At 34.1% G+C, this 12,305-nt stretch overlaps 2 protein-coding genes across 2 annotated transcripts in view; one reads left to right on the forward strand and one right to left on the reverse strand.

The window, feature by feature from the left end:
* LOC107587587 (plakophilin-1-like) overlaps positions 1–4,531 on the forward strand; it is a 15,952-nt gene extending 11,421 nt beyond the window's left edge. The window contains exons 10-13 of the mRNA XM_016275420.1: positions 1,691–1,844; positions 2,134–2,329; positions 2,688–2,772; positions 4,248–4,531. Of these exons, the coding sequence (XP_016130906.1) occupies positions 1,691–1,844; positions 2,134–2,329; positions 2,688–2,772; positions 4,248–4,322 (510 nt within the window). The 3' untranslated portion in view covers positions 4,323–4,531. The remainder of the gene's footprint in view (positions 1–1,690; positions 1,845–2,133; positions 2,330–2,687; positions 2,773–4,247) is intronic.
* Positions 4,532–7,188: 2,657 nt separating this feature from the next.
* Positions 7,189–12,305, reverse strand: part of LOC107587623 (troponin T, cardiac muscle isoforms-like) — an 8,628-nt gene continuing 3,511 nt past the window's right edge. The window contains exons 4-13 of the mRNA XM_016275470.1: positions 11,817–11,864; positions 11,422–11,448; positions 11,240–11,261; positions 10,638–10,698; positions 10,139–10,255; positions 9,144–9,221; positions 8,727–8,834; positions 8,537–8,649; positions 7,898–7,988; positions 7,189–7,233 (exon numbers count right to left, since the gene is read on the reverse strand). Of these exons, the coding sequence (XP_016130956.1) occupies positions 7,189–7,233; positions 7,898–7,988; positions 8,537–8,649; positions 8,727–8,834; positions 9,144–9,221; positions 10,139–10,255; positions 10,638–10,698; positions 11,240–11,261; positions 11,422–11,448; positions 11,817–11,864 (710 nt within the window). The remainder of the gene's footprint in view (positions 7,234–7,897; positions 7,989–8,536; positions 8,650–8,726; positions 8,835–9,143; positions 9,222–10,138; positions 10,256–10,637; positions 10,699–11,239; positions 11,262–11,421; positions 11,449–11,816; positions 11,865–12,305) is intronic.

Genomic DNA, 12,305 nt, shown 5'->3' on the forward strand with positions numbered 1-12,305 from the left:
TATATATATATATTAGGGGTAGAACGGTTCGCGGAAAAAAATCGAACCGTACGGTTCTCCGCACACGGTTCGGCACGCGCTAGGACCACGGTTTAACTTAAATCTGACAACGAATCTGTAATATGGTTTGCTATAAATAACACGTAAAACAAACAGGGTTCAGCTAATATATGTTTCTGTTGATGAATGCTCATTCTGGCTTCCCAATACATTACAACAACAGCGATGGGAAAAAAAAAAAAAAACGTGGACAACCCATTCACTCTTGTTCAATGCGAATGCCGTATGCTGGAATATGAGTATTTATATTACCCCCCGGGTGCTGATAGCGCGCGCACACAGGTGAGACCTGAACAGCACACGTTGATATCGGTGTTTAAGCTAAACTCATTTAAGCTTTGCCAGTTTAAACATTTAAGGGCCAGAGGACGCGAGCTCACGCGCACAGTGAGAAGATTTGTGCGTGTGCTCATCCGAAGTGCGCAAAACCATGCCTCAGAACACGGCAAATATTAAGCTCTCTCTGAAGTATTGTGTTTAAATGCACAAATTCACTGTCTTGATAAGTGTCCTATAGCAGACATAGCTGGCTGAACGTACTGGATCAGTGCACTGGATCAGTGCATTCTCTTAAAGTGACAGCACTTTCTTAATGTTAATCAAACAGAAACAACAAAGAAATCACTCACTGCTCTTGATTGAATAGCTTTTGTAACTTTAATACAGTTTAATCTTTCATTTATACAGTCAAATATGCAATGCTGTTTTACATTTCATTACTTTATCTTTACTCTATTGTATTTATTTGTGCTGTTGCTTGTAGTAAAATAGATTATCCTTATTTTCTTTATTTTTATTTGACAGTATAGTTTTCCCCTAAACATAGCACATACCGAACCGTACCGAAACCGTGACTCTAAAACCGTGATACAAACTGAACCGCGAGTTAGTTGAACCGTTCCACCCTAATATATATATTAAGCATTGTTGATTTTATTTTATGGACCGGTTCATGGGTTGTGTTTAAAAAAAATCAAGTAAATTTCAAATAATAATTTTACATATTAAGCTTCATTTAATTAATTTTTTGCATGCATCTGTTCATGGGTTAGACTCAAAGAAAAGCAAGGATTTTATTTCATTAAGAATTATTTTGATTAAATAATGTTTTATATATAGTAAGCATTATTTTATTTTATTTTTTTATAGCATGCACCTGTTCATGGGTTGAGCTCAAAGAAAATCAAGTATTTCATTTTATTGTATATATACTTAATTTTTATATTTGTAATATTTATAAAAATGTAAGAATTATTTTATTTTATATTATAGAATGCACCTGTTCATGGGATGTAAAAAATATATATGTATAAAATATATTTTATTTTATTGTATTGAGATATACATTTTAAATAGTAATGTATATAATAATAATTATATGAATATATATATATATATATATATATATGTATAACTATATTAAACTTAATTTTAATTTAATAACCTTTTTTTTAGCATCTATGTCTTCATGGGTTGCACTCAAACATTTTATTTAATTTCATTATGATAATTATTATGATTAAATAATGTTTTGTATATTAAACATAATTAAATTAAATTATTTTATTTATTTATACATTTTTTTGAAAATTCCAGATAAATCACTGTGCTCCATGTCTTGTGTTTTTAGGTATCGAATGTATTGAGTCATACAATCGTCCAGAAGCTCAACGGTCTTAAGTACATCAGTCCGTTGTTGCAATCGACCAATCCCGCTCTACAGAACAGCGCAGTCGCTCTGCTCGGGAATCTGTCCAGATCCACACGAACAAACAAAACCATGGGTAAGCGAATGTGTGCCATCACTCAAGTATAAGACAACTTAACTTTGTAGTGTTATTGTTTTGAAGAGTTACATAATGGTTGACAGGTCTGTGAGGTTCTCTGTCTTGACTGCTTGTTTTTGTATCACTTCAGACTGCATATGATTAATGTTGCGGTTTTTGTCTCGTTTTTTAATTGTGTCCTATCTGATTTAGTATTGTTTTTGCCGTAGGGTTGTGCTATTAGCATGGTATTTTTGATCTAGCGTGTGTTTTGTGGTTGTTCTGATGAATGTTTTTGCTCGTGAAGCTCGTCAGACTCTCCCACAGCTGGTCGGGTTCCTGAACTCAGGGCTCACAAAGGGCGACTCCTCGCCTGAATACGACAGCACCATGGCCACAGCTCTAAACAGCGCACACGCCCTGATGAAGGCCGACCCTGAGATCGGCAAGAGTCTGCTGAACAACAGCCTGATCAACTCCCTCAACAACATGAGTCTCAATCTGTGAGTGCGCACTTCCTTCTGTTCATTCAGCTTAGTGAACAAACAGGCTTATTCTTGATATATGAATCAGACTACTTGAATTAACAAGGCAAAAGAAAATAGAAGGTATTTCACCTTGTTTTGTATTTTTCTTTGAAATAGTTTTTTTTTTTTTTTCTGTGCCAAAGCAGCTGAAGAAAACTGAAAGATAAAGAATAAAAAGAAAAGAAAAAATAATTCATAAGAAATGTTAAGAATGTATAATAACATTATTACGAGCAATACTTTTATCTATTTTAATTCAAAATATATTTTAACATTTTATTTTATATGTACTTTTTCCAATGCTAAATGTTTGTAATTTCTTGTAATATATCAGGGGTCTGCCGAAGTCCAGCACTGCGGCAGGAGTTCTTCTTCACAGTCTGTGGTCAGAAAAGAATATTCAGAGTTACCTTAAAAGGGTAAGACTGCAAACATAACCAATATTTGCTAGAAAGATTTTCCTAATACAAATAACAGTACTTGGAATCGAAAATAAAGTTCCTCGGTGGTCCTTTGCAGCAGAGAAGCCAAAGTTCTTGAGCTGCTACATGGTTTTTTGGAAATGTAAAAGGTTCTCGATGTTTCATTATAGTTTCTTCAGACCAGTGTTTTGGTTTATTGATTGATTTATATAGTGCTTTATACAATACAGATTGTTTTAAAGCAGCTTCACATTAATAAACAGGAAAATAACAGTGTAAATGTTGTAAAAGTCATCCATTATGAAACAAAAACTCATAGTTTGAGCTATAAGCAGCTCTACAGAAGATAATAATGTCATTATTTGGCTCAGTTTCGATGCTGCAAATTTCGTTATTTTTGAAAAGAGTTCAATTCAGCTGTAAGCAGCTCTGCAGCAGACAATAGTGTCATTTATTTATTTTTTATTAATTTTAATTCATTAAGAATTTTATTTAATTAATTGTATAATTATTAAACCTTTTTTTCATGCTCTAAAGAAGATGATAATGTAATTATTCAGCTCAAGTCATTCAATGTAGATTTAATTCAGTTCCGTACAGTCAGAATGTTGGTAAGTTGGTGTCTTGATCCAGTTCAATTTTTTTTGCTCCATAAATGAAAATAAAATCCAAAATAATGTAGAATTATAATTTAGTTCATAATAATTCTGAGCAATTTTTTTTATCTATTTTTATTAAAATTGTATTCTATTTAATATGTATTTTTCAAATGCCAATTTTTTCTCATTTCAGCTTTAAAAGACAGTACTAGTGTCATTATTCAGCTCAAGTCATTTAATGTTGATTCAGTTCAGTTTAATAACTCTTGCAAAGTTAATCAGTGCATTTAAATAAATATTACTGAAAATTAATTTTCTTTTAAACTCCATCTGAGCAAAGGCGACAGTGTGGCAAGAAAACACCTTTTTGGTACCTTTATTTTAGGTGTGGATACATAAGAAAAAATGTATGGTTTTCCACCAAAATAGCTGGTGATGAGTGCATGGAATCAGATGTCTCATTCCTGAGGCTGCTTGTGGGAAAATATTGTGTGTGTGTGTGTGTGTGTTTGTGTCGGACGGTTGAGGATTTTGGGTGTGGTGCGGAGAACTAGCTGTGAGGTGTGTGTGTGTGTGTGTGAGAATGCTTAAGGGTGAAAACCAACCACACCTCACCACACCGACCCTGCAGTCGCGGTGGAGACGGGTGGCTTTCTTTGTGTGTCTAGATGACCTGAAGAATCTAACCTCACTGGTTTTACAGTGATCAGACTCGGATAATGTCATTCTAGCTGTAAAGTCAGATTTTATATAATCATACTGTACATCGGTATATACCGGTGTGAGGTCATGTTTACTTGTATTTAATATTGAGTTGTGTTATATATTCACAGTAAAATATCTAACCTGTGTGTTTGTGTGTTCATCTTGCAGCAAGGCATGAATAAGAAATCCTTTGTGAATGACATAACGTCGGCAGCTTTCAGATCTCTTCAAGTGGTCGACTAAGAGAAGCACTTTACAAACAAACTGCATTTTAATTGCATTGCATTTTAATTTTGGTGAAGTATTGCAGAGGAAATGTAAGAATGAGCTTTTATTTCTTTTGGGGCGGTAGATGCTTTTTGTAACGATGCATAACAAATGCAATGACAAAAACATAATTTTTTTTTTTTGTTCTATTTCTCAAGACCATAGTGTTTTCATTCAGTTAAGATGATTTCTATGTCTTTGTTTGTCTTTATAATGTGTTCTAAAATGCAAATGATTTTATGAGAGTGTTACAGGTTGTTTGTGCAAGTTTAAGATATTTTCTATTACACTGTATGATGTATTATAAATCAAGTTATATAATATCAGACGATATAAATATATACGCATGTCATTCAGTCATTGAGTAATCAATTCTAAGAAGTTTCTTTGGCTCATTTTGACATTTGTTCACCATTACATATGTTGTGGTTGTTGCGTTAGGGGTTTGGATCAATTTGTATGTTTCAGCTCACAGCGACTACAGGTCATATTAGCCATAACAGCTCGGCAAGTCTGTACGGGTTTGGCATGAGTCAGGCAGGAGTGTTTGGCGAGAGATGTATCACCTATCCGACACACACTGGGTTTGACTAGAGGGTTTTGTTAAGTCCGCTAAATGACGGGATCAAGCGCTGGTTTGGAATAGCAGCTCTGTTGTTTGTTATTTTATGCTGATGGTAGTCTATTATTAAACCACCTGACTTCCACACAACTTAGTGTTGAGCAGCTGTTCATATGCTTATAAAAAAATGCCATATTTATACTACCAGATGTATTTTGCAATTTCCCATATACAGGGTAAAAAGCAAAAATGTGTATTAAATTGAATTTCTTTTGCATTAAATGAATGTGTCTATTTATTTTGTAAAATTAAACCAGTCTACTTTGATTAATATGTTTATGTTGACCATTTTTTACAGTATATATTTTTATATTTTGCATACAAAAATGTTATATAAAAACATGGAAATACCATGGTTTTGGGCACTAACAAAATGGTATTTTTAAATACTATATATGGTACATACACACGATCCGTTGTTTGCTCCTTATTTTCCTGATTATTAAATTATTTTTGTTGCATTAACTTAATATTGTCATATTAATTTTTTTTTGAATAAAACAAGTGATTTTATATCAATAAACTTTTAAGTTACCTGAAAAAATTTTATGGTATATTTTTTTTATATCTTGCATGAAAAAATATACAAACACAGTAACACCATGTTTTTGGACACTGGCAGGATTGTAATACCGTGGGATTTTTTTTTTTAAGTACTATTTTAATACCATATTGTATATGAATATGATAATTCGGTTGATAATTGTTTGTAATTGTTTTTGCAATTGCAATTGTTTCCTGATTATTAAATTGTTGTTTTTTTTCATTAGCTGAATTGCATCAGATTGATTCAGTAATATTAGGTTATATTTCTTACTTGAATTAAACCAGTTATTTTAGATGAATATATTTTTAAGTTACCAGACAAAACATTTTTACAGGGTATATTTTTATATTTTGCATAAAAAGATGTTAATACCATGTTTTTGGACACTAGCATGATGTAGTATTCTTTGAAGTATCTTACAGTACCTTTAAACACCATATGGTGATCATATGATCATTCAATACTATGGTGTACATCAAAAAACCAGGGTATTACCATGTGCTACTGATACTCAACCATGCTTCTTTTTCTGTTTACTTGCAATGTACAGTACACAATCCTTCAGCTATATGTTTATTTCCTTTTGCGTGGCCTTAGGTTCTGGATTAAGGTTGTGCTAGAACAAAGCAGCAACTGTTATTCTGCACAGAGAGTTCTGGAAACGTGATGCTATGTTAGATTAGCCTCGCAGCATTACGCGTCTTAGCTTGGTCTTTACCAAGGCCTTTCACACACTGAGGTTAATACTGTGTGTTATTTCAGTACTACTGCTCATCACTATTCACATCTGAGCTGAAGGTAACATGTTTTATTGTTCAACAGTTGCTGGATATTTGATATTTAACACCTGGAGGGGCTACACAGGTTTTTGGCGGTTGATGCAGTTGAATGGGGCCCAAATCTGTTGTTTTTTTCTTCCTCGTGTAATGACAATATCACTTTGAAATCAATTTGAGCTGCCTTCATAAATATCAGATTTTGTGTAACATGACTCCAGAGCAATTTTAATGACAATCTAACTAGACTAACTATCTATTTACTGCTGGGGTGAATCATACAATCATTTATGAATTGCACTATATGAGGTATTACAATATTAATCCACATGTACACTTCCATGCAAGATTTTTTAAAAAGAAATTAATACTTCAGCAAGCATGCATTAAACTGATCAAAAGTGACAGTAAAGGCATTTATGCTGTAACAAAGGATTTCTATTTCAAATAAATGCTGTTCTGTTGAACTTTCTTTTCATCAAAGAATCCTGAAAAAAATATGTTCCACAAAAATATTAAGGATCATGTGAGACTGAAGACTGGAGTAACGATGCTGAAAATTCAGCTTTGCATCACAGAAATAAATGACATTTTAAAATATATTTCAATAGAAAACAGTTATTTTTTAGTTTTTACTGTTTTTGCTAAATAGCTTTTACTGATCAAATTACATTTTTCAAAAACAAAGAAAAAATCCCCAACTTCTGAGTGCTAGTGTACATTTCTTCTAATATTGACAAAAATATGATGATTAGTGTCTAAAATGTGGGCCAAATTTATTAGGTCATGTGAACCTCACAAAATTAAAGGAGAAAGTGTAAATTCTGGCACTTTGGTTTGTTGCATGAACATAGCTTTTGATAACGTATCAATCAATCAGGTCCATTTCACAGCAACTTACTTTTTCTGATGGTCGCTGACACGATTCCTAAGCACGGTGATCTATGAGACAGAAAACCACACGTATGAATCAGTCTCGGTGAATCATCGCCGCACAGCTTTGCTTCCTTCTCATGTCAATCAAGCGGCATCTCTGGGAACCGGCCCGGATGATTGTTCTGCCAGGTCTGTGCTGGGTGTGACTGCATGTGTGTGTAATTGATAGTTGTACTGTACTGTACATCCCATTAACTCATCTTCTCCAAATGGTAGGACTCCTCTAACATAATGACAGGTTTTGTGAAACCTCACCTCGTATTTCTGGCACATGTATCTGTATTGCAGCTCAAACTTCCCGGCTTCAAGTTGGCGCATCCACTTCCAGAGTTCGTTCGCGGTTTCTCTGCATAAAAGCACATGTGGAACATGATTAACCAGTTCATGAATGGCTTCATGTCACGGTGCTACTAGACTATCTGTGACCCTGGAGCACAAAAGCAGTCGAATCAGTCTCGGTGAATCATCGCCGCACAGCTTTGCTTCCTTCTCATGTCAATCAAGCGGCATCTCTGGGAACCGGCCCGGATGATTGTTCTGCCAGGTCTGTGCTGGGTGTGACTGCATGTGTGTGTAATTGATAGTTGTACTGTACTGTACATCCCATTAACTCATCTTCTCCAAATGGTAGGACTCCTCTAACATAATGACAGGTTTTGTGAAACCTCACCTCGTATTTCTGGCACATGTATCTGTATTGCAGCTCAAACTTCTCGGCTTCAAGTTGGCGCATCCACTTCCAGAGTTCGTTCGCAGTTTCTCTGCATAAAAGCACATGAGGAACATGATTAACCAGTTCATGAATGGCTTCATGTCACGGTGCTACTAGACTATCTGTGACCCTGGAGCACAAAAGCAGTCTTAAGTCGCAGGGGGATATTTGTAGCAATAGCCAAAAATACATTGCATGGGTCAAAATTATTGATTTTTCTTTTATGCCAAAAATCATTAGGATATTAAGTAAAGATCATGTTCCATGAAGATATTTTGTAAATTTCCTACTGTAAATATATCAATCCTTAGTAATATGCATTGCTAAGATCTTCATTTGGACAACTTTAAAGGCGATTTTCTCAGTATTTAGATTTTTTTGCACCCTCAGATTCCAGATTTTCAAATAGTTGTATCTCGGCCAAATATTGTCCTATCATAACAATACAACCATACATCAATGGAAAGCTTATTTATTTAGCTTTCATATGATGTATCTCAATTTTGAAAAATGGACCCTTATGACTGGTTTTGTGGTCCAGGGTCACATTTCATACTGGCAGAGGTATGTGCCGTCGTGTTTTTAAAGCTCCTTCACCTGAGTTTATCAGCGCTCAGGTTTTCGACGTTCAGTTCCTTACGGCGTTCACTAAGAATCGTTTTTTTCTTCTCCCTCTCTGTTTGCTTCTTAGGCCCACCCCTTTTATCTGTCTGTCAATCAAAACAGAACAGAAAACAAGCATTTGTAGTGGCTGTGCACCGTGACCTTTGACCTCTGAGCTCATTACCCTCTGCATGAATCCCATGTACTGGAAGCTCGTGAGAACCTTCTTCTTCTTAGCATCATCATCGGCCTTCCTCTTAGCCTCTTCCTCCTCTTTTCGTGCCTTTTCCTCCTGAAAGAAATTGATGGCTATATCTGTCATTTGAATGTGTGAGACCGCCGGTGTCCTTAACTTCCAGCTATTTGAGCAAAAACAGATTGTTATGCTGCTTGATATTGCAAAGTGTTATTTGTTATCATTATATATGAATTTATTATCCTAATCATAAACGCAAATAGATTTTTAACTGCACTTTGTTAATCATCTAGTCATTAACCTGTATCAGCTAATGAATCAGAAGTCAGAAGTCTCGCACATTCAAAGAAAAGAGCATTTTTCTGCCTTGTAAAATAAGGAGGGCATCCACTTCACTGAACTTACGGCTAGTTTGTTTTGTCGCTCTTTCTCGCGCTCTGTCCGGATCCGGTGCTGCTCCGCTCGTTCTGCCCTGCGGTTCTCCTGATGGTCACAACACATGCACAACCTGTTTGAAGATGAACTAATCATATTTAGCACATCTGAAAGCTTTGAAACATACTCAAGAGTTTAGTTTGAGGCACTTACAGTATCAGTTGGAATAGAAGATTTTTACTGTTTTTGAAAGAAGTCTCTTTTGCTCACCAAGGCTGCATTTATTTGATCAAAAATACAGTAAAAACAGTCATATCTGCTGCTCAAGAAATATTATTATTATTATTATCAATGATGAAAACAGTTGTGCTGCTTCATATTTTTGTGGAAACTGGATTTTTTAATGAACAACAATCTTTTGTAACATTATACATTTCTTTACGGTCACTTTTATTCAGTTTAATACCTAATTTCTTAAAAATTTTTCAATGGTCATGTGTCACGGTTTCCATGCAGATCTATTTAGTGATCATTTATGTCACATCAAATGCACTCAGATGAACACAATCATTTCCAGAAAACTCACGTGTAGTTTGATGTAGTTAGCCACAAATTCATAATTCACAATTTACACAATACACAAACATTGACTGTAGTATATTTTGCACTGTTTTCTATAGTTTTTATGTTCCCTATACAGTCATGCCTTTATTTGAAAGTATGTATTTATGTAGTGAACAGTTTGGCTCTCTAAAATGAGTCTCAGTCCTGCAGGAAAGAGCAGAGTAAAGCAAGCATGAGTTTCCATGCTGGTTATGCCTGGTTTGTTGCTAGTCTAGCTGGTAGACCAGTATAGCCTAGCTGGTCAGTATAGCATTTTTCAGCAGGGTGATTTCAACAAGATGTTCCCTTGTTTTATTATAGTTGCAGCAGTGAGGGTTAATTAATTCGTTCTGTAATGTATGACAATAATTATGAAGAAATGTATTTAATTTATTATTTAAGATTTTTGTAAAATGTCTTACGATCCTTTGCGTGAGGTTGATTAGCTCCTCTTCTTCTTTCTTTCTGCTCTCAAAGTGAGCCTCGATGAGCGTCTGTAGCTCCGTCAGGTCTTTCTCCATACGTTTGCGGTGAATATCCTGAGGATATCGTTTTGAAGTTAATTATGTAATAGTGGCAATGTACAGTACCGTGCAAACTACTCATAGCACATGTTTTATGACAGTGCAGGTCATATAACACTGTTTAGTTTAGAAACAGAAAGTTTATTGATTTATTGGCATGAGAGTTAACATATTTGTAAAGTATTTGCTGCTGACAAGGACAACAGTGCAACGCAAAAATGCAGTGGTAAACTAATTAATGCAACGTAAATAAATTAAGGAAGTGTATACTACAATAATTAAATGAAATGTGATGCACAATTAAATTAAATTAAATTAAATTAAATTAAATTAAATTAAATTAAATTAAATTAAATTAAATTAAATAAAATAAAATAAAATAAAATAAAATACTCACATCAAAATCAACTTTCTCTCCATCAGGAATTTTAGGAGGCACCAAAGCTGGCACAAAGGGTCTAATAATCAACAACAATGCATATAGTATTTTTTTTTTCATACTAATTGTCTTACATTTGGAAATATATAGTTATGTATTATACTTTATATATAACCTCTTTGGTTACACTTTATTTGAAGGGGTGTGCATAAGACTGACATGACACCTACATAATCAAGACATGACACATGCCATGAATATGAAGGTTTTTTATGCATGTTTATGACAACTGTCATTAAGTGTCATTCGCTCAGTTATGTAATTTTTAATGCAAAGATGACATTGTTTGAGATGTATTTGTTATGGGCTATGGTTGGGGGTAAGGGTAGGGGTAGGGTTAGGTCAAATAATGTCATATTTGCATTAAAAATGACATAACTGAGCGAATGACACTTAATGACAGTTGTCATAAACATGCATACAACCTCCTTCATATTCATGACATGTGTCATGTCATGATTATGAAGGTGTCATGTTAGTCTTATGCACACCCCTTCAAGTAAAGTGTTACCACCTCGGTTATTTATAATTTATTTCACAGAAATTTTAGTTTCACTCACTTATGCTTTGGTTTTGTTTCTCCTGCATCATCCAGTTGGCAAGAGGGTAAAGAAAAAATACAAATGTATAATTTAGTTGCTGATGATTTTATTGTTGTTTCTTTTAAAGGGGGTCAAAGGTCGCCAGGGCTCAGTTTCTAGAGTGAAACCAGTTTTGAGTGAGTCTGATGTTATCACTTTACCTTCTTCCCCAGGTTCCTCAGCAGCATCTAAATAAGAAAAGACAGTCATGTCAGCAATGACAGCAATGTGAAGATCCACAGGATTGACGCAAGACATAGGAAATACAGAAAAAGCCCTGAAGACACATCTGTTATCAGAAACTAAAAGGTATTTTGTCTAAACCGTTTAAAAAAAATAAAAATAAAATCTGGGTATTTCAGGTTAAGAAAGTCTGGAAGTGCTTGAAACTTCTTGAATATGATAGATGTAGTCCATTAAGCTTACAATAGCTGACATTGTTCTAAATGTGTCACAGTTCGTTTAATCAGTGACTTTGTGAAAGTATAATTATTGGGTGTTGTTGATCGTATTATAAGCACTTGCTGAATAATCCCGTATTTGTTTCGTTTTTTACCTGCATGATGTGGACTGGGTGTTTGCTTCCCACTGGCATCTACAAGCCCTAAAAGATAACACATAAACAGTAGGATTTACCCAAAAACACATTATGATCATGTTGAAGTCTTGCCCTATGTATCATTATACAAGATTTGTGTGCATTACTTATCAATATTAACCCTAAGTAATTATAAGAAAAAATTATGTAGGATTTACTTTGAACCAGTTTTTAAACCAATTGAATTAAAGTACAAAGCCTGAAATAGTATTTTCTTGTAAAATGTTCTCCAATAATCTTTGTTGTATTTACAGTTTTACTAGTGAAGTAATATGTTATTTATAATTATAAATATTTAAATAATCTTTTATTTATATTAACACCAAGGACCAAACCTGCAGAAATGACAAATAAATAAATATATATAGATAGATAGATAGATAGATAGATAGATAGATAGATAGATAGATAGATAGATAGATAGATAGATAGATAGATAGATAGATA

Source organism: Sinocyclocheilus grahami, unplaced genomic scaffold, assembly GCF_001515645.1.
Source record: "Sinocyclocheilus grahami isolate Dianchi unplaced genomic scaffold, SAMN03320097.WGS_v1.1 scaffold94.1, whole genome shotgun sequence".
Taxonomy (NCBI): domain Eukaryota; kingdom Metazoa; phylum Chordata; class Actinopteri; order Cypriniformes; family Cyprinidae; genus Sinocyclocheilus; species Sinocyclocheilus grahami.